We start from the raw sequence: 23,047 nt of genomic DNA, 5'->3' as shown, positions 1-23,047 counted from the left end.
TGGGGGTGGGGGGTGTCAATGTAATTGACTAGCAACCCCCACCACCACAAATTTCATGCTTTGTGTCTATAGTAAAAAATATTATAATTATTATTAGAATATGTAGTCTGTTACAAGACTTATACATTGTTCATGGGAAAGATACTTGAATTCATATGCATTAGGTTTTATATGTAAAAACAGCCTGGACTGAAAAATAGACACAATATGTTTAGACTATTACTATCTATATTTGCAAACTCTGCATGACTGGGTGTGTAAATCAGATGAAAAGTTAGCTAAACCTACCATGTGCTAAATATTTGGATCACTGCCAGTTAGTAGGCAGTTATCAACTACTGCATAGTGGAAGGTGGAATTTGGTTCCAAACCTGACTGAAATGTGACACATTCAGAAGAGTTAACTGAGATTTACTTAACGACCACAGCAGATATATTCCTATATTTTAAGTTTCATCACAACCTTCCAGATGACATTAAATATTTTACTTATAAAAAATCATTTGATAAAATTAATTTGTACTTGCTCTAAATTTCTTAAATATGAATATTGCTCATGATTCAATGAGATGTAATCCTATTTTCACTTTGTTTTTAATGCTATTTTTAATAGGATGGAGGCTTATTGACCAATAACCCAACTGCTTTAGCTATTCATGAATGTCGATTATTGTGGCCAGATACTCCCCTTCAATGTGTAGTCTCTGTTGGCAATGGAAGATATGAACCAAATTTAGAAATGAACACAAATAAAAGTAGCCTCAAAGAGAAAGTTGTTAAAATATTAGACAGTGCAACTGATACAGAAGGTAATTAATGTCTCATCATTATATTAATATTTCTCTTTTATCATGATTCATTGATATCAATGTTTTTTATAGTTGCTTTTTTTTAATAATTCTATAGTACAGTTCTATATTTAAGAGATGAGGAATTATGTAGATTATTTACATTTGATGGATATTTGTCATCTTGTTTGTTGTTAACACAGTGTTTCTGCTGATATACCCTCCAGCCTTCATCAAGTGTCTTGGGAAAATTTCGAACTTGGGTTCTCATTCCTAAGGTATTTTGTGATATTGTTGTTGCTGTTGTTGTTGTTTAGGTCACTGCCTGGAATCGAACTCGAAATCTTGGGGTTAGTAGCCTGTGCTCTTAACCACTACGCCATATCTGTCAATTGTAAATAATGTCTCCTCTCTTAAATTTAGAACTGTATTATCTAATTGGTACAGAGCCGACACTAGATTCCAATGGAGACATATAGAGAAACTTCCTTAAAAAATTAGCTTGTCTTTCAAACCATCTAACTTTACTGTGTAGATGTAGAGGCTCAAAGCTAATACCACCTGGCTTGAATATAATAATAATAATAATAAAAAAAAAAGCCCACGGGCATATGGCATAGTGGTTAAGAGCGTAGGCTACTAACCTCAAGATTCTGAGTTCGATTCCAGGCAGTGACCTGAATAATAATAATAACAACAACAACAATACCGCAAAATACCTTAGGAATGAGAACCAAGGTTCGAAATTTCCTGAAGACACCTGATGAAGGCTGGAGGGTATATCAGCTGAAACATGTTAACAACAAACAAAATGAAGACAAATATCCGTCAAATGTAAATAATGTAAATAAATTCTATAGTGGTTTTTCAAGTTTAGATGGTTGTTCAAATTCCAACACCTGTATGTTTTGATTATATATTGGTCATAGAGTGGTGGTTGGCTTCTGTTGAGCCAGGTTTATGAATTTGGATATAGACAATAACTTGAAGATGTTTGGGCTCTATTAAATTGATTTACCCTTGAAATATTTTATGATGAAATCTTCAGTAGTATACTAATAACATGATACAAATACATGATATTTTCAATTCTTAACCCTTTCGTTACTATATTTCTGACCAAATTACACCCCTTATGTGTTTCAATTAATTTCTAACGTAATCATAAATTTAGTCTGGTTTCATTAAACAACTATAACTTTTTTATTTATCGATATATTAATCTGATTTTTGGAAGATAATTTAATGAAATATTCTCAACCAATTCTATACTATAATTTTTGTCACAAAGTGACTTAATTGCAGGTAGATACAGGTAAATTCCACAAAATATAAAATTTTGTTCAAACATCGCTATAGAAAATGGGTTATTAGCTAATATTCAATTGGGTATACAACAAAATTTTACGACAGAATTTGTTATTCTGGGTAACTTTCTGATACCCATAATAATATTTATGGCAAAATAGTCTTAATTTCATTTAAGGTTATGGGAAACCACTTTCTTTTGTTTTGTTTACATTTAGCGTAACGGTTCGTTTCTGCTGTAATGATTTCAAATAGGCTCATTCGAAAAAGTAAAAAGAAATAGTCTAAGGCTTTACTCTTCTGGGAAAGTCTGTGGCTTGGTCCAGTTTCTTCAGAAAAATCACCGAAAGAAACAGTTTTTAAATTTTCACTCCATTCAGGTGCCAATTCGTTTTCTTTATCGCTATCGGAGATCTCAGATTCACTGTTTTCACTTTCGGAAAATGAAACATCAGATTCATTATCAAATACCACATGCTTTTTTTTTTCAGTCATAGAGTTAGATTTATGAAGGTCTTCAGTAGAAAATCCTTCGAATTCTGACTCGCTGCTTGATATAATGAAATTCGTAACCTTTTTTGTCAGAATTACAAATTTTGAAAACACAATAGGAACAAATTTCGGAAAAAAATCTCCCAAAATTCACGGAATTAAAATTACACTTCGATTATTGTACAAAACTGTAGTTGAACTATTTACGAAGTATAATACGTGTTTTCACGAATGTACTGAAGAGATTTGCTCTGATATTCTCATTTAAATATGAATAGGTAAATTCGGGCGGCTTTGGGCGGTTTGGTAATGAAAGGGTTAATGAGGCAACAATTGTTTTGTGGTTGAATTTGCTTATTCAAAAAAAAACCAAAAAAAAACAATAGTTTGTACATATTATTAGAAAAATAACTTAACTGGAATGTACTTTGTCTAAATAACAATATAGTGTCTGAAATTGAAATTTATCAGTGTTCACCTGCAATGAATAAACAAGCAATTATGAAATGGGAGTATCTTTTTATTATATTTTACATCTGGGTGTGGGTGCAGTTGCTTTTGAAAATAACTGATTTCAAATAGCTGATAACAAAATTGAATTTCTAATCACTCAGCTAGGAAGTAGGGGTAGCTGATATTTTTCAGGAAAGCTGACTAATATGTCTTACGTGGAGGCATGACTAAAATAATGTTTTTTTTCATATATCAATCACAATTTGTTCTCATTTTAAATTTGTATTTGGAGACATCTGCATACAGATTTTTACTGGATATAAACAACTCTTTATAGTTTTCATTTTTCATTTCATTATCTTGTTTGTATTTTAGTAGCAGGATTTAGTAGCTGGTAACTTGTTAAAACCTGGAGTCGAAATAATATCATAGTGTTTGAAAAGGTTGTAAATTAAAATTTATGACAGGCACAACATTGATTTTCCAGAATCATTGGTTCCCAAACCTCTCTTGATTCCTGTGAACAAATATTAAATTTACTTAGATAATTAAATGAAATACAAGGTACTCCTGCATGATTATAAATGACACAAGTTTATTAATACTGTACCATGCATGATACTAGTCTGTGCAAAGTACCAGTAAACTAGTCTGGTGGCTACAGGTATTTGAAGTTGCTGTATGGATTGTAAGAGGTTCTAGATCATTAGTGTGTGAAATATCTGTGTTGTATCTGTACCATAACAGTTAAAATTCATAGGGTCACAAGTAAGGGCTGTAAATAGCTGAGAGTATTTAGTTTTTGAATCAAACTCCTCTTTCTGGTGCTTGATACTGCAATGTGCTAGAGTCACTCTGCTATTTTCCCTTCTATATAAATTTATCATGAGCCTATAACATTCATATTTCATCTTATTCATCATTTAAGACATATTATTTATTTTCTTCTTTTAGCTGTTAATACAACTTTGACGGATTTACTACACCCAAGCAGCTACTTCCGATTCAATCCATATCTTTCTGAACCCTGTACATTAGATGAAATCAGAATGCAAAAACTCGAGCAAATGCAGCATGATACTCGAATGTACCTACGCAAAAATGAATATAAAGTGCACCGATGTGCAGAAAAATTACTAGAACAAAGACATCTCTACCAAAAAGGACTTGATTGGTTACAATTAAAGAGAGATATGCTACATAAGTAATTTAAATCATTCATATATAAGTAAATTATGTTTCCAGGCAGTTCACTTTGATGTCATTCATTGTAAATTTTGATTACATGAGATTCCTTACTATTTATTTGCTTCTAGCCTTCTCTTAGATCAACAATCTATCTTTCTTCAGGAATAAGTTTACAAGAGACTTGCCTGTCCAGTTGCTTGGAGACAGTTCATGTTCATAAATGGCTAAACGAATTTGATATTCATATATATATATATATATATATATATAGATATATATATATAATATATATATATATATATTATACATACACACACACACATTATATGTGTATATTATACATATATAGATGTATGTATGATAGCATACATATGTATGTATGATATATATACTCGGAGTTTTATCATGGCTACCGAATAATTGTCATGTATATTTACAGATAAATTCCTCTATTTACATAATATCGAGGTCTCTTTCATTCTCTTGTTGTCTTACCATTTTTATCAATATATATATATGCATATATACTACATATATAATATATACATGCAAACATGCAGACAAATTATCCTGTGCAATTTGATGGCTGTTGATTTGTATGCTTTGAAATAAATGCGAAAGGTTCTCTCTCAGTCTCTTTTTCTCTGTCTTTTTAGCCTCTCTCTACATATATTTATATACATTTTACCACCATTAGACTGTGGCCATGCCGGGGGACCACCTTCAATATAAATACGTAATTACTATGGATGATGCCAGGTAGCCATAAGCAGCGAACATGCTTTGCCGGTATACCACTAGGGACATACCCAAAACACAATTTTAATTTAAATCTAAACTCTAATTATAACTTATATACAGGGTGGCCCAAAAGTAGGCTTACAGTTATTCAACTATCTCTTTCACATTCATACATTTACAGTTTAGATCTTAATTATAAAAAAAATATGAAACCATTATTCTGTGTTAATGTAGTTAATTTTCTCGTGCTCCCATTTCAGTTTGTAAGATAGAAATTTAAATGTAATAAAATGTTTTAAAAGGAATTTAAAGTGCCTATGTGATAACTGTAAATCTACTTTTGGGCCATCCTGTATATAAATATATGTTTGTAGATACATGTACTAAAAAAAGCCAGAAGTGAAACATGATCTTCTGACCTGTCTAGGAGGGCAACAGCTGTAAATAAGAATTGATGTATATCATAACAACACATCAAACCCAGTATGGAAAGCAGACATGAAATGATGATAAAGATTACATATATATGTAAGTGAAATAACTTATAATGAAAACAGAAAGCTTCTAATAAGAAGAAAAGGGAAAATTAAAATACCTTTATGTATTTCAGGCATCTTACCTTGATGATTGCCAAATGGGCTATCATCTGTAAGGACCTGCATAAACTGAAGTTTCTAAGCCATTTACTTCCAGTGATGAGTGTTTGTGTCTGAAATATGTAAAGGTTTCTTAACTTTCCCTTTGCACACTATTAGAAGTTGTTCATCTTCATTGTTTGTTGTTTTACTTCTGTATCACAATGCTTCGAGCATACTACAATGTATGTACTTATATATATATATATATATACTCTCTTTACTCTTACTTGTTTCAGTCATTTGACTATGGCCATGCACCGCCTTTAGTCGAGCAAATTGACCCCAGGACTTATTCTATTGGTCACTTTTTGCCAAACCACTAAGTTACAGGGATGTAAACACACCACCATCGATTGTCAAGCAATGTTGGGGGGACACACACACACACATATATATATATATATATATACATATATATGACGGGCTTCTTTCAGTTTCCATATAACAAATCCACTCACAAGGCTTTGGTCAGCCCGAGGCTATAGTAGAAGACACTTGCCCAAGGTGCCACGCAGTGGGAATGAACCTGGAACCATGTGGTTGGTAAGCAAACCACTTACCACAACGCCACTCCTGCACCTATGTATATATATATATATATATATTTGTATATATGAATGAATACTTGTGTGCATATTTATGCATACATATATGGGTGTGTGCATGCACATATTTGTTCATGTCTGCATGCATGCACTCCCATAGATAGATATGCATGCAAAACCATGAGTACATTCACATATACAAGTATATACTTGCACATACCACCCCTTCAACCGCATGACTGATTTCCTGTCCACTACGTGGTATTTTCTAAATGTTTTCTACGACATATATAACTCTGACCTACATGTTTTGACTGCAGCAACTGCACATTGCTTTGTATGTAATTATGCATTCTAGTCACTGCAATTTCATAAAGGGTCCATCACTCACAATGTTTTCAAAGTGAACTGATTCAAACAAGCATCCTGAATACCAGCGCAGGGCGCTTGTTTGAAGCAGTTCACTTTGAAAACATTGTGAGTGATGGACCCTTGATGAAATTGCGGTAACAAGAATGCATAATTACATACAGAGTAATGTGCAGCCAAAACATTTGTAGGTCAGAGTTATATATGCTGTAGAAAACTTTAATAAAACTGTTTTGGATGTGATTAAATCTCTACTTTCCTCTTCGTTATCAAATATTTACTCTATGGAATATTTGTAGTTCTGAATAGGAGCATGGACTACTCAACAAATGAAGCTTACCAGTATCTCTTTTAATCTTGAGTACTATTTAATGGACCATTGTGGATAGCAGACGTCTATACCAATTTGTGAGATGATATGGTATCTGCGAGGATAACTTATCCCTTTTATACTCTCTCTCATAACTTCAAGCCAATAAGGCCACTGAACCTGACAATGTTTCTTCCATTACCCATAACTAGTGTGCACCAGATCAAGCTGCTAACTTCATCAAACTATTCAATCTCTTTCTCTTGAGGGATATGGCTCAATCTTTTGGAACATACCCATTCAGTGTGTTCTGTCTTCAAGAAGGGAAATCCTTCTAACCTTGCCAATCATCATATTAGCCTACTCGCAATATCTCAAACTGATGGGAACAGCATTTAACAATAACCGCTAATACCTTGAGTTTTTCTTCAGAACAGAATTGGCATGAGATGCTTAGGTTTCATGTAGATGATTCTTAGGTATAGGAGTCCATAATTGGGAAAAGTCTTTGAAAGAATTTATTTTATGGGTGTTTTAACAACTCCTGTCTTTTGCTATTTTGAAAGTTTTTATGTTTCATCAACATGACTGTGATCTTTCCACATCTCTTGTGGATCTATAGTTTACATTTGCTACACAATACAGTTTCTACCTACACCTTGCATACTAAGCATAGTCACCTCCTGTTATTGTATGCTGTTTGTTATTTTCTTTTATATGAAAACTATCATGCAACTTATATTTTCAAAGTGTCTTCTCCAGTATATATTGAACTTGTTTCATTTTTATTGGGTTGGTCTGGAGCAGAGACATAACTAGGGTTTCTTCCACCAGGGGTTGATCTTTGAGTTTGTAAACCCAACTCCATAAAAATAGAACACAATTCACATTAAAGTGCTCCCATACTAAATTCATGCCATTAACCTACAAGTCATGAAATAACTATTTAAACAAATTTATTTAAATACTTATTTATTCTAAATAATCTATTTGCAATATATTTCATCTTAAGGCTAGTAAAATTTTAGATGTATTAAAAACATAATGCTAATAACTGCAACTAAAAGTGGCTTTCTATTATAGTAGCAAGGTGAATGTGGCAACTAAAAAGTGGTAGCTATATTATAACCATAAAAAGTGAAGTTAGTAAATAGTTGTAGGTAGCTAATCAAAGATGAGTTACTTGGACTTTCTCTATACTAATTTACAGTCAAAGTGTACTGGTTATCTCCTTTTTACTTTCCATTTAACAAACTCTCTTTATCTGTGATATACTGTCATTGTAAGTCGCATTATTTTTATAAAATATTCAACTACACTTAATATTGATTATATTTCAGTATAAAATGTTGAAAATTATAAACCATATCTTCAAAATTCTTCCTATTATAGGCATAAGGCCTGAAACTTGGGGAGAGGGAGGCAATCAATTAGATCGACTCCACTACGCAACTGGCACTTAATTTATCGACCCTGAAAGGATGAAAGGCAAAGTTGACAACAGCGAAATCTGAACTCAGAATGTAGCTATGTGCAAAATAAACCGCATCTTTAAAGATGACAACACATCATGGTACAGATAATTGTACAGTGTTTACTCCAATTATGCTCTAATAGTTGTCTGCATTGGCAAAAGCATCAGTGATCAACAAAATAGTAAGTAAGCTCTTTCTCACACAGAGAATGGCAACTCTTCACTGCTCTTTTCAAGTCATCTGAGCTTACATTATCATCTACAAATTCAATGTTTAAATCTAATTTCTTGAAATTATCTAGAATTGAAAATATTTTATTTCATATTTTGAGTACTTTGCTAAAAAGGTATTAATTTGTCCAGTCATTATTCAACATTAATTACTGAATATGTTGTACCTGATACCCATCTTTGTTTCCTGCCAACTCTATCCTTTTGAGTAGTGTATCAAAGATTTGTGTGTAGATTATTTTAATGGTATAATCTGTACCGGTGGCACACAAGAAAACCATCCGATCGTGGCCGTTCGCCAGCCACATCTGGCACCTGTGTCGGTGGCACATAAAGACACCATCCGAAGACCCGGCGACTTAGACAGTCCACCTGTACATACCTTCCTTCTTGTGACACTTGTGAAGACCTGTTGAGGCAAGTGAAAATCAAATCAAATCAAAACAAATCAAAATAGATGAACATAAATGGAATTTGTATCTTGTGGTACCAGTGCCGGTGGCACACAAGAAAATCATCCGAACGTGGCCGTAGCCAGTACCGCATAGACTGGCCTCCGTGCTTTGGGGACGTAACAAACACCATCCGATCGTGGCCGTCCGCCAGCCTCATCTGGCACTGTGTCGGTGGCACATAAAAACACCATCCGAGCGTGGCCGTCTGCCAGCCTCGTCTGGCACCTGCCAGCCTCATCTGGCACCTGTGTCGGTGGTGGGCACATAAAAACACCATCCGAGCGTGGCGTCTGCCAGCCTCGTCTGGCACCTGTGTCGGTGGCACATTAAAAAACACCCATCCGAGCGTGGCCGTTCGCCAGCCTCGTCTGGCACCTGTGTCGGTGGCACTGGAAAATCACCCACTACACTCTCGGAGTGGTTGGCGTTAGGAAGGGCATCCAGCTGTAGAAACACTGCCAGATCTGACTGGCCTGGTGCAGCCTTCGGGCTCCCCAGACCCCAGTTGAAACCGTCCAACCCATGCTAGCATGGAAAACGGACGCTAAATGATGATGATGATGAATCTGAAAAGCAAAGCAAGAAGATAAAATGAGTTGTTCTCGCATGAGGAGACAATGGTTTAGAGAATTTGTTTTGATCAGTGTTTGATGTTAGTGAATAATCTGTGTCACCATTATAGTCACATATAAGTGTTTTTATAAGTGAAGGTGCATAGCCCAGTGGTTAAGCTGTTGCACTCACAATCGCTAGATTGTGGGTTCAGTTCCTTGATTGGATGGCACGTGATGTTCTTCAACAAAATACTTAATTTCACATGGCTCCAGTCCCCCTTTTGATCGGGGGGGGGGGGGTGAATGTTGGCCTACTTGCCTAGCCAGCTTAAAAATGCATTGTGATCAGTGATGTGTAACAACATTTGATAGCCTAGTTGGACACATGATCATGTGATAAGTGTTTTTATATCTTGTCAATAAAAGGTCTAGTTAGAGTTTGTTGTACATCCATGTATTCCCTTGTTGAAGAGTTGGGTGAAATGAAGTCAGAGTCCTCTGTATAGAAGTTAAACAATTATGACTGTGGAATCAACAGCTCTGCTAGTGTCTGCATTTCAGATAAATAAATCTGTTTCTGGGGGATATCATTTTAATAGACTGAACGGAAAAAATCATCATGAATAGAGATAGGTTTCTGGTTGAAGTACATTTAACGAGATAACAAATCTCAATAGAGTTATGGCATCTATTTGAGGTACTGAAATTTGCAAAATATTGAAAATTTATCAAAGTAATAGCATCTCTGTCAGCGTTAGGTGAAACGGTTGTAATAAAATCTTTGTCAGGAACTTTTGTGGGTGTGAATTTGTCCATTAAAGCTAAAAGAAAGTTAGTGCTATTTGGAGGTTTCTTACAACTGTTTGAGCTATATGATGTTACAATATTGTCTGAAGTTGATATGTTACTGTTGAAAACTGTATTCACAGAGTTCTTAAACCACCTTTAACTGCTCCTGTAGTGCCTGGTGTTTCAATGACAAGCTTTAACCCTTTTGATACCAACCTGGCTGAAACCGGCTCTGAGTATAAATGTCTTGTTTTCGTAAGTTTTGAATTAAAATCTTCCACCAAACCTTAGCCACAAATTATGTTCCTAATACTAGCTGAATGATAACTAAATTATTTTACTAAATTCTTTGTTATATTTTAAGTAATTGAAAGAAACACAGAGCACCTCAGCAGGAATATGGTAACAAAAGGGTTAATATCTGTCAATTATAAGAAAAGTATGGATAACAAAGCATAGTTTTGTACCACTTCATTATGAATTTCACAAAAGCTTTTGAAACTATAAACCCAGAAGCTCTTCAGTAGATAATAGTAGGCTGAAACCCTTAATAATTTTTTCTGTAGGCACAAAACCCGAAATATTAGGGGAAGAGGCCAGTCAATTAAATCAATGCTTGGTGTTCAATTGGTGCTTATATTATTGGCCCCAAATGCATGAAAGGTAAAGTCAACCTTGGTGGAATTTGAACTTGGAACATAAAGCTGGAAAAAAAACCGTTTAATAAGTATTTTGCTTGGTTTGGTAATTATTCTGTCAGCTTGCCACTTTTGAAACTCTTAATGACATGAAAGAACAAGTATCAAACACCTTAATCAATTTTATAAATGGATGTAACAAATCAAATATTATTTAATGTTTACTGGTAATTATACACCGACTATTTATCAATGATATTAGTATTGCAGAAATCTATATTTCCTACAGATTAACTGGCAAGCACTTCAACATCTACACTACAAGTGCTCTGCTAAATTAGAGCTATCAAAAAAAGATCATCAGAGATCAACTAAATGTAAAAAACTGTGACTTCATTAGTACACTAATGAGAGAACATGCATAATTATAAACAGTTTCCTATCTGTTAGATTCCTACAGATTAACTGGCAAGCACTTCAAATCTACACTACAAGTGCTCTGCTAAATTAGAGCTATCAAAAAAAGATCATCAGAGATCAACTAAATGTAAAAAACTGTGACTTCATTAGTACACTAATGAGAGAACATGCATAATTATAAACAGTTTCCTATCTGTTAGATTACTATTGAGTATTATAACCAACGTAGAAAATGTTCCCTATTAATATAGTCTGAGAAAAACTTACATTCAACAAACTGGTTAGTCACTTCTATTCTGTTCTACTTAATATAAAAAATATTGAAATTAAATAAATAAGAGAACAGGAATTACATAATCAACTTCATTAGCTTATTACTGTTTCTGCAACAAGATGCAGTGTACACAGAGCTGAGTGCTTGTGCATCACTTAATAGCTTCTTCAGAGCGTTTAAAATGAAGTGCTTGTTTATTTGAGAAAATATTTAAACATGAGAAAATTCTTAACCATGATTAGGCTAAAATTCTCAACTTTGTGGTTTTCAGAATTCACAATTGTAATTCTCTGTTTTTGCTATCCTGAAAACAGCACCAGAATATATATATATATATATATACACACATAAAGATCTTCCAAAATTATTGCACTCATACACTCACTTAAGATTCCCTTTCACAGAAGTATGTCCTCTGTTAGTAAACCTATGTAATTTACAAAAAAACAAAAAAATAAAGTTATATATTTAAAAATTTGACATGATTTACAAAAGTATTAATTCTTACTTTATTAACATCTTGCAACTAACTTCCTTAGGCTACTTCAAACTTTAGTCAATACCAAGTAGTAATAATCATGAGAACCATACAAAACAGTAGCTGTGTAATATAAATGTTGTTATCAAGGCCTTATCTTTTCAGCATACTACATTAATCATTGACATGGAAGCACCAAAGAAATATCAACAAATCCAGCTTTGTTGGAAAAAAAGAAGGGGTCTAGGTCATGGTTTTCCAAGATATATTGAAAACATTATAATGTTTGGACATGTTGTAGCCTTTCAAGTAAGAAGCATCTAATTTTGAAACCTGTGATATGTTTAACTGGAAACACCAATATCCTGAATGTACTCACTTCAGAGTACCTGACCTTCTCTCACATGTAAACAATAAGGCTGGATAGTATTTACTGACTGCACCGCCCCAGCTCCAGCCATTGGGGATTAATATATTTGTTAAACCTTTAGAAATAATCTCATTATAACCTGGAAAAGAAATGAAGAAATATATAAATAAAACAAAAAAATTTTCAATTCAGCATTCCACAAAAAGACAAAAAAAAGTAAGATATTCATTATATCACACTTCAACCAGAAAAATGAGAATATACAAAACAATCCATATTATTTGACAGTATTTAACAAAGTTTTCTAACAAAGTTTCCCCATATATAGGCTCCTTCTGTCCAACATCATTTGGATTGAGAGTCCGGTGTCAAATTGATCCATCACAGCATGTATCATCCACACATAACCAAGACACTTCATGGCAGACTTGTACTTGCTCCATGAACAAAAGCTTCAAAAACATTCTTCATCACACAAATCAAAGACAAAGTCTTACATTACACTTCTTCTTTAAGCATGAACAACCCAAAGCTAACCATAATATTGCTACAAAAGCTAGGCCTCAATCTCTGACAAGCTCTCATGGTGACCTCGTGTATATAACATTACTAAAATTGTATTCCAAAGACCGGGTTTCTTCTTAAAGGCCAGAACATACATAGGCCACTATTATTTGTCTCTGCAAAGTTCATGTGCAATCACATTAGAATACAAGTCCCACACTCAGTCTTGACTCTATCAAAAAATGGTTGCTGATCATCAATATGCTAGATATTCAAATTGAGCATCAAACCATATTGATCATATCCGTCTAAGAAGTTTGAAAAGATTCCAACTGTTGCTTTCTTCCTCTGTCTAGCATAGAGAAAAACAGTCTGCTTCTCTGAACTAACAAGCAGCCATGTAACCTTCAGTAAAATACTCATGCATTTACCTCTCCTAACTAACATCTTTGCTGTGTCTTAATCACCAATCACTACATTAAAGACTTTTATTCCAAATCTTTTTCTCCACTGGATCTCTACTTTGCCTTCTTTGTCTACTAATATCATTCTTCAAAAGTCTCAACTATATAACAGATAAAACTAGAAAAGCATTCGGAGAGTGTAGACCTCCGCCCAGCAGCTCATTTCCACTCATATATATGCATGCTGAAAATCACCCAATTTCTCAAACCTACACTGGCAAAAACATAACAGAGATGCTATTTTATCCTCCTCCCATACTTATCTCGACCATTGTCATCATCAACAGTCTCTGCTATCACCACAATCACTGTCAAATCTAAGATCACCACAATTAGTTTTTTACTCAGTTGAAAATCCATGATCCGATACTCATGGGACCGAGATTGTTGCAAACTTTTGATTTTTCTAATTTCGGATTGCTTTATTAAAACCAGGTCTAAACACAATAGCTTATAGATATACTCTGAATGTAATTCTATATAAATCTTTAATAATTTTTTTTATACTTAAGACTATCAGAAATGTTAAGATATCAGCCTCTACCCACATTGTCATGCTTTGATTAAAAGGTTACAGCATAGATTAGATTACTTAGATAAGTTTTGGCCAAAGTTGACTCAGGCCATGTCTAATTTAATAGCACCACCTGGAAGAGATACACAGTCAGCTCTGGGGAACTGTAGCCCATTCAAGCAAAAGGTTATTGTTTTCAGAGACATATCTGGGTGTGGGTGGTTTATCTGGTATTTGTTGGGGGTAATCATCTTGGGATCATTTGAATGCCATGAAGTCACTTTGCTCCTTTATGTCTGTCTGGCACGATGTTGAAGAGAGCAGGGCCAATTGAAGTGAAATAGTTCTATCATAGTGTTGTGATATGACACAAACATTTCTGTAGTGGACGGATGGCACGGGGGTCAAGCCTCGGATGAATTTTAAAGATGGGCAATGTTGATGGAATATTTTTCACATCATACAGATGATATAGAGCTCACAGCAGCGGTGGAGGAAGCAAAACCATAGCTTTTTGAATCAATCCCAATAGTCAAGGCTTGTCATGTCACTCTCTGCAACCTCTGCCAAGCAGCTCATTTTAAGATAGATACGCGAGTAAAATTACTAATAGAGAAACTAAAATAAACTTTAGAAACGGCAATGCTACCATAGGTTACGTGAAAACGATGAACGTGTTTTCAAAGAACGTAACATTATAATACTTCATGTAAAGTAAATATAACAAATGAAAAATCTTTCAAGAATCCATGAAAATTCCTGGATCACTACCAAAATTTCATCATCTGTTCCTTGTGTCATTACCAACTTTTCCGGCAAGTTTCATCAAATACCATTTACAACTTTTTGAGTTATTTTGCACACAGACGGACAGAGGGACAAACCAACGCCAATGAAAACATAACCTCCTTCTTTGGTGGAGGTAATTACAAATAAGATCAAGTATATGGTCACTCCCCACTGGGCAGTATGATAAAACTTCTAATCTATAATCTAAAATGTGGTATAACCACACATCAAAATACTGAGTTTCAAATACAATTCAAAAATATTAAAGTACAAGGACCTTTGGATTGAAACAAAATAAATTAAAGAGAATGGAAATGTAAACTACAATAATTAATGCATTAAGTATGAAAAGCAAAAATAGGGGCCACATCTAGGTCAACAAAATAGCACATTGAGAAACAGTAATACTATACAGAGTAGAGATTCCACCGAGGGCAATTTCAAAACAAATAATAGTCCACATTACATCATATAAAGGGAACAATAAGCATCTTAACCAAAGACAATAAGCAATAAATATCACAATACATTATATTTTCAACATTATATGTTTTAGCCTGTTAACATTTAGATTTTTTTGTCATGTATTATCTCATAGCTTTGGGATTTCAGTGATATGATTGAATATTTTTAGAATGACATTATTGGATAACTAGATCTGGTTGATTCAAACATAAAACAAGAAGAATATTTAGGCTGGATATGACTGGTTTAAATGTTAAAAGGTTAAAACTGAAACCGTAATAAGAACTAGTTAATTCTCTCAAGAAAAGAGTTTGAAGTTTCTAATGTGTATTTTTGTATATCTTCAACAGTATGCACATGTCTAAATTAACAAAAATCATCTAATATGCCAACACAGGTAGATACTCTTCTCACTACCAAACAGTGAGCTATGATTAGAGTGACAGCTGTTTCATGTTAAATTAACAGGAACAAAGGCACAGGCATGGCTATGCAGTTAAGAAATTTGCTTTGGAACCATGTGGTTTCAGTTCCACTGCTTTGCTACTTGTGCAAAAGTCTTCTACTATAACTCCAGCCTGACCAATGCCTTGTGAGTGAATTTGGTAACTGGAAACTGAGTGGAAGCCCATTGTGTGTGTGTGTTTGTGTTTGTCCCCAGCACTACAGCCTAATAACTGGTGTTGATATGTATACACCTCTATAACTTAGCAGTTCAGCAAAAGGGACTGATAAAGTAAGTATCAGACTTAAAAATAGGTACTGGGCTCGATTTGTTTGACTAATTCTTTTAAGGCAATGCCCCAGAGTGTCTGGAGTTCAATGACTGAAACAAGTAAAAGATAAAGATTAGCCTGTAGATGACAGCTTTTTCAAATTTGGGCATTTCATACTATGGAAGATAGGCAAAAAAATTATTAGGATTGATGACATTTGCACATTCTAATTTCTTGTCAGAAGTAGTTAGTTCTTATTTTACTTTGGTTTTTTTATTTATCTAAAGTTATTTACAACTGTAAACAACTTTAGATAATGCTAGAAAGAATTAAAAAAAAAAAAGGACAAGTACCTGTATATAAGTGCTTTGAATTTTTGTTGAACCAAATGTTTCCTGCCATAGTTTTGGAACAAGCTAAATGGCTACACAGACTGACACTGCTATTGTATCTACTGTTACTTCTTTTGAGATGTGGTTGACTAACACTGCGATTCAACTCAAGAGGTAACATGCTAGGTTTCTCAGTGACCACACACTGAATGTAACCATGTTCTTGCAGTAATTCTTTTACTGAAAAATAAAAGTAAAATATGTTAGATCAATACTCGGGAAGGTTTTGTTTTTGTATTTGGTTTGCGAGATTCTAGATGTGATGAACTCATATGTTGAAACAGATTTTGTTATATCTTGGGAGGGTTATCATGCCAATAATAAATACATGCACTGGTTTCATTTCCCTTTTTTTTTATTAGTCAAGTTCTTAACATTTAATGTATTAGTTAAACCAATGTTTAATTAATTGCTAGGTTAATCAGTCGATCAATCAGTTAGGTTTGTCAAAGTTCTTTCACTGTCATTTACAACTTCATCAATGACAAGCTCTCTCCACTGCAGGTCTGCTTCAGACTTGTGCCAAAATAAGAAAGAGTGATTGGAATAATGGCCCTCCCAAGATACAACAAAATATGGGAAGGAGTAATAAGTCTTCTGCAGATCTTTAGTATAAAGCATCATATATTGACTGAAATAAGTAGTAGTTGCATATAAATATCCGTTAATAGCAGTATTTTACCGTATGTAAAACACAAATCATCGCTTTATGTCCACTTTCCATGTTGGCATGGGTTGGCTGGGTTGATATAATTTAATTCAATTCTTATAAGAAGCCACTGCTTTCACAGATTAGTGCTTGTAAATGCCAAGCCAAAAGGACATGCATGAGCATCAATCTATGAGAATAGTGGGTTACAATAACAACCAATTCAGAAAATAGCAGCTCATCTATCCTATGCTAGAATGGAAAATGGACAGAAAATGCTGCCAATGCTGCCAACCATGATGGTGATCTAAGTTGTTTTCTTTTTTTTTTCAGACGGTAAAAAACTGCTTGAAACTAAAGTTTTAGCTCTAATTGTAAGAATCAAAGGAAAATATATCTGGGAGGTGATTGTTTTAAAGCTTGTTATGATGAATGATAAATGTCTCTTTAAAAGTTAAATTTTAAAAAAAAATGTTTACTGGCTCCCTAAAGAAACAATGAGAATTAGTTTTCTATTTTCACACAAACATTTGGATAATGTTTGTCTTGTTTAATGGGCTCTTATGAAATTTTAGATTTCTTTTTATGAATAAAGTTTACCCACCCTCCACCAGTTTCTACTGGGAAATCTTAGGAGAAGTGACATAAAAAGAGAAATTAAAATTTATGCAAATAGTTCAAATTATTTTAGTTTTCAAACTACAAATCACGATATATTTATGAACTGGCAGATTAGTAATAAACTGTATTGGCATAAATTTGGATTGGAGATAAATCACCACTTCTATTTTCATTTGTAGCATATATGTTACTAAAACAAAACTTGAAATTTGAAGAACTCCTGAGAGAATAGTCATTGAACAATTTTCAGATCTCATTTGGTAAAAGTGTATAAGGGTAATGATAAAAGTTCACTATTTGCAATCACAATATTTAATATCATTTAATCAGGAACAATTACACTAGACATTTTATAAACTGTTTCAGAGTTTGTGGGTATAGTCATTTGTTGTGAAGTTTGCTTTGCAGCCCTGTGGTTCAGGGCTTGAACCTAATGCACAACACTTTGAGCAAATTTCTTTCACTGTAACTTCAAAGTCGATTTATGCTCTTGAGAAGAGAAACTGTGTGGAAACCCATCATATATGTGTGTGTGTGAATGTATGTATATATATATGTATATATATATATGTATATATGTATACACACACTTTGTTTAATGTCCACCTGTCAATGCTTGCATGGGCCAAGCAGAATTTACTGGAACATGTATATATATATAATATATAATGCATGTGTAGGTGTATACCAGCGTCATCTATTTACTTTAGAAAAAAAACAAAAAAACTGGTAACTTAGCTACTCAATAACTAAAGATTAATAAGATGTTGAAATAAGTACTGGAGCTTAAATGATTGACTAAAACTCTTGAAGGAAGTTCCTCATCGTGATTGCAATCCAGTGATTAAAACCAGTGAAAAATAAACAAAATATATACAGCAAATATTGTTTTTTTTTTGTATGTGTGTGTGTGTTTGTGTTTCAATAATTTATTATAATAATTTAAAGAGGCAGACATGTAAGTATTAAATTATCAATACAAATCCAGGGCTTCAAACCTAACCACAAATATTGGTAATTAAGCAATAAAGTAGTAATACTAAGGCAATGATATAGAAATGTTTATATTTAATTAAGAAAATATAATGCAACAAACCTTCTAGTCCAAGTTCAACATCCAGATTACCAAAAATAATTATGTGATTTTCCTCTGAAAGCAAACAGAAATACTTAATTATCTAAAAACAAAATGAAGCAAGCTCAGTATGCCAAAATAACCACAAATCTAGCTTCCAGTTTTCAAATCCTTTGTTCTCTTTTCATGCATTCCATTCTTCAAAAGAGAAAAATTACTTAACCCTTTAGCATTCACATTATTCTGTCAAATGTAATTCTTATTTATTTGCATTATTTTGCATTATCTCATGTATTATCGAGATTTTGATGACGTGATTGTTTAATTTTAGAATGACATTGTAGGAAAGGTGCAAGAGACAGGATCTGGCCAGTTTGAACATAAAAACAGGTAGTATATTGGGGCCAGATCTGGCTGGTTTAAATGCTAATGAAGAAAAACCTTTTATATTAAGGCTTCATGTTTTGCACATCTCTCAGATAATGTTATCAAAACAGATAGCAAATTATTTCTTTTTTTTTTTACTTTACTAATAATTTATTTTTCCATGTTGGCATGAGTGGAATGATTTTTCTTAAAGTATGTTTTGTAGCAAGATGACTTTCCTGCCATTATCTACACAACTGTACGACAGTGTAACGAAGGATCAAATGGGCTTTCAGCCCGATTTGGGGTAAAGTTGCAACAAGTGATGAACCATGCCCCCATGATCCTGGAGCACGGGGGAAGAATAAAGGATCAAACAGGAACAGAAAAAGGAATGGACCCTGGACAGCTTAGACAGTGTCATGTGACAGTTAGCTGGTGCTGGCTGCTGGAGCCTACCGGTGAGTATTTAAAGAGAAATTTGGCAGGATGATTAGTCACCCGCTGACATTCGTTGATGCTGCACTGAAGAAATAAAAGAACAAAAAAAAAGGAGAAAGAAGAAACACACTCAACACCAGAGCTGAAGACACATCCAAAAAAGAAGGAGGGGGCTGCCATGTGAAAAGTGGTAGAGGAGTAGGGGTTGAAACCAGATGGGGTTCTTCCTGATGATGTCTTTAACCACTGGATCCTATAAAGCAGCTGTTGAGGTAACGAACCACAAAACATGGTCGGAATTCCTCAGATAGTAAAAAAGTGGTATGTCAATCAGACCGAATTATTTACAAGCTACTGCCAGTTAGATGATTATGTTTTTTTTATCTTTTTCATCAGGAGGGAAGGCAGAAGTCATGACCCTTCATAGGGCCTCAGAAAAGAATGGAAGGTAAGGAGTAATGTATTCTCAAATCAGTGACCTGTCTAAATACTTGCAATAGGACATTGCTACATGTATCCAAGATGCTAGATTAATTTAATTTCACAGTTAAAGGGTTAAATTTCATGGTTATGCCAGTAAGGATGTTAAATATCTACCAAAAAACAGAACTGGTATTTTCTGCAAGTCACATTGCCTTAGTAAACTTGACACATCTCAACAAAAAAAAAAAGGTACCTTCAAACATGATATTCCTCAAAAAAAGACAGATTGGTTTATAAAACTGCTTTCTGCACATAAGAGCAATGGAACTTTGAGTAGATATATCTGATTCCCACGGTAAAAGGGTTATTAGAAAGAGTGCCACTGAAACAGCAACACATTTCTTTATTTTCTTAAGCACCGTTATTGAAAAGAAACCAAACAGAGGTGTCCCTTTAGTAAATTACAAAACAGTATTCATGCAGTTAAAGACAATCTTTAAAGCACAGGTTACCAATGAGAAACGATACCGTATTCATTAAAGAAAAAAATATGTACCATACCTGTAGATATATTTTTGATGTTATGCAAAATATTAGCCATATGACCAGTGTGATTCTCTTTATGGAAATCCTTGATGGAAGCAAGCTTGTGATATACATTCACAAAAATAAAATGAAAATTCTTCACCTGGAAGAAACAATTTTGCATTTTATCAAAATGACGAGAAAGTATATATACACACACACATATATATATTTGTTAAAGAAGACAACAAATGCTAAGGCAAAACAAATTCATGAGAGAATGCTATATTTCTCTTATGAACCATTGATGACTGTGTTTATCTCTGGATATTTACCTTATGAAGGCTATAAACATACTTGGATGTACATAGGATTGTACCTAAAAACTTATGGACAAGTATCTACACTAAGAGAAAGTTGAACTGCAAACTTTTATGTTTCTTTTTTCAACAGTCTTTTATTTCATTGTTTCTTTAATCTATACCCTTCACATTTTCCCTATTTGTCTCCGATGACAGAATATCCCATATTTTGGGATATCCCAGAAACAGCTGTAAGACTTAAAATTTTTCTAATAATAATAATAATAACGTATATGACTTGAGATGTTTGTCTTGCTTTAGGGTTTGTTGTCCTCTTTAACAATTATATATCCGCTATATTGGAAATCTACAATGGTTCCATGACTCCTGTCTTGGCTATGAGCTTGGAGCCCTGGTAATCCATTACAGCACTTACCCAGCGTACCTAGTCATTTAGATCACCTGTGAACTATTTGTGTGTGTGTGTGTGTATTATATATATATATATATATATATATATATATATATATATATATATATATATATATATATATATATATATATATATATATATATATATATATATATATATATATGCATGTATGTACTGTTATTCTTTACATTGACACCAACTGGAATTCCATATTAAAAAAATAGAAAGTTAACATTGTTCTTGTTACAATCTTACAATAGAGAACATATTCCTCACAGAGGTAATAAACTGAATCCTATATCATGATGGTGAAAATTTCTTTCCTGGAACAAACCTGAAACCATTTCAAACTATTTTAAGAGCTATTTCTGTCTTGGTAAAATAGTAAAGGGTAAAGACCACCTTTGGTCATGAATGATCATGGGATTGCACCCAGAAAGTTCCCCTCCAAGGCACAAGTCTAGACAAGGTTATCTATAGAAGACCTGCAATTGCCCATGCATATCAGCCTCCTCTCTCCATACCACTGATGTTATCCAAGGGAAAGGCAAACGCTGATATTTCTTGGCACCAGAGACACTTTAACTCATTTCTACAGCTGATTGAACTGGAGTAGTGTAAAATAAAGTGCCTTGCTCAAGAACACAATACACAGCCCGATTTGGGAATCGAACTCACTACCTCATGATTGTGAGCCCAATGCTCTAACCACTGAGTCATAAAAATTTAGAACAATGTATCCACAAGAATTTAGTATTCTAAACCATTTCTTCAATACTGCTATCTTGCGCTAACCTTCCAGTCAGCTGTTTTTTAAAGGACACAGACTACAAACTGGTGATTTACAGACATTATGGCTTGGTCACATACCTCACAGTGGTTGATCTTGTGGTGTTAAAACTTACGAGATGTATCAAATGCATCATTTAAATCAATAAATTTGTTTTGGAATATCTATTGTTATAAAAAATATTATAGCAGTGTTTCCATACCTTGATATTAATGTGGACAGCATATGGGGGAGATATTCTTTCTTGTGCCACCTGATCTATTAGCTTCATTTTTTTCCCTATTACTTATTTCAAATGTTCCATTTTTGTCTTTATAACAGCTTAAGTATTCCTGTCATTTGTAATAACTGCAGTGCAAAGTGTTTTATTAGTTATGTTTCTAATTCTATCCCAAATCACACTCAAGCTTTTAACATTGCTGCAATAATCCTGGAGTAAGTGGTAGATTCCTGATATTCATACACACAGATGTTCAATAATCTTTCATAGTAACAATTTCAAGAGCCTGTTTCATGTTTACATGCACTTGTGTTATATATACACTTATTAAAAGTCTTTGTATTCATGTTCTGAATGAGAAAACATATTGGATATGATAGTAAAAAAAAATCATTAAAAGAGAATTGTAAATAATTTTAAAATGGTTAATTTAATGAAATACTGGCTGAGAGGAGAAAAAAGTTGGTGGTAGAGACTATCTAAAGTAGGGAAAATTTAGGGACAAAGAAATCCTGATGTAAGGTACTGCAGCTATGTGTTTGAAGAATGGACTTAGGAAGATTATGTTAAGCATATAAAATAAGACATGATTGAAAGTATTGCAAATCTATGTAACCCATGCTAGCTTGATGTTGATGATAATGATGTCAGAAAATAATAGTCTAAAAAAAATGTATAATAAAAATTGTGAAGAGGACAGAAGAATAAATACTATGTGTGTGTATGTTTAAACGAGTAAACAGTTATAAAAGATATACACTACCAAGAATGGAAGCAGATATAGAAAGTTACTAAAAATTAAAATTAAGCAATTCACCCTTTGCCTGACATAAATGACCATGC

General features: G+C 33.6%; 2 protein-coding genes and 1 long non-coding RNA gene across 3 annotated transcripts in view; 2 read left to right on the top strand and 1 right to left on the bottom strand.

Annotated features, from left to right (window-relative positions):
• Nucleotides 1-4,274, top strand: part of LOC115214376 (calcium-independent phospholipase A2-gamma) — a 34,352-nt gene extending 30,078 nt beyond the window's left edge. Inside the window, exons 7-8 of the mRNA XM_036503077.1 lie at nucleotides 614-809; nucleotides 3,996-4,274. Coding sequence (XP_036358970.1) covers nucleotides 614-809; nucleotides 3,996-4,249 — 450 coding nt within the window. The 3' untranslated portion in view covers nucleotides 4,250-4,274. The remainder of the gene's footprint in view (nucleotides 1-613; nucleotides 810-3,995) is intronic.
• A 2,264-nt stretch (nucleotides 4,275-6,538) lies between these two features.
• LOC118763451 lies at nucleotides 6,539-11,415 on the top strand. The gene is made up of 2 exons (XR_004999213.1): nucleotides 6,539-8,488; nucleotides 10,902-11,415. It is a non-coding gene; the product is annotated as an uncharacterized LOC118763451 (long non-coding RNA).
• Nucleotides 11,416-11,737: 322 nt separating this feature from the next.
• The window catches only part of LOC115217855 (endonuclease/exonuclease/phosphatase family domain-containing protein 1-like), a 32,115-nt gene continuing 20,805 nt past the window's right edge, over nucleotides 11,738-23,047 (bottom strand). Inside the window, 4 exon segments of the mRNA XM_029787598.2 lie at nucleotides 11,738-12,654; nucleotides 16,321-16,539; nucleotides 18,726-18,779; nucleotides 20,496-20,622. Coding sequence (XP_029643458.2) covers nucleotides 12,521-12,654; nucleotides 16,321-16,539; nucleotides 18,726-18,779; nucleotides 20,496-20,622 — 534 coding nt within the window. The 3' untranslated portion in view covers nucleotides 11,738-12,520.

This window comes from Octopus sinensis, linkage group LG1, assembly GCF_006345805.1.
Source record: "Octopus sinensis linkage group LG1, ASM634580v1, whole genome shotgun sequence".
Lineage (NCBI taxonomy): Eukaryota > Metazoa > Mollusca > Cephalopoda > Octopoda > Octopodidae > Octopus > Octopus sinensis.
The sequence above is the reverse complement of the archived record's forward strand: the minus strand, read 5'-3'. Positions and strand labels throughout refer to the sequence as shown.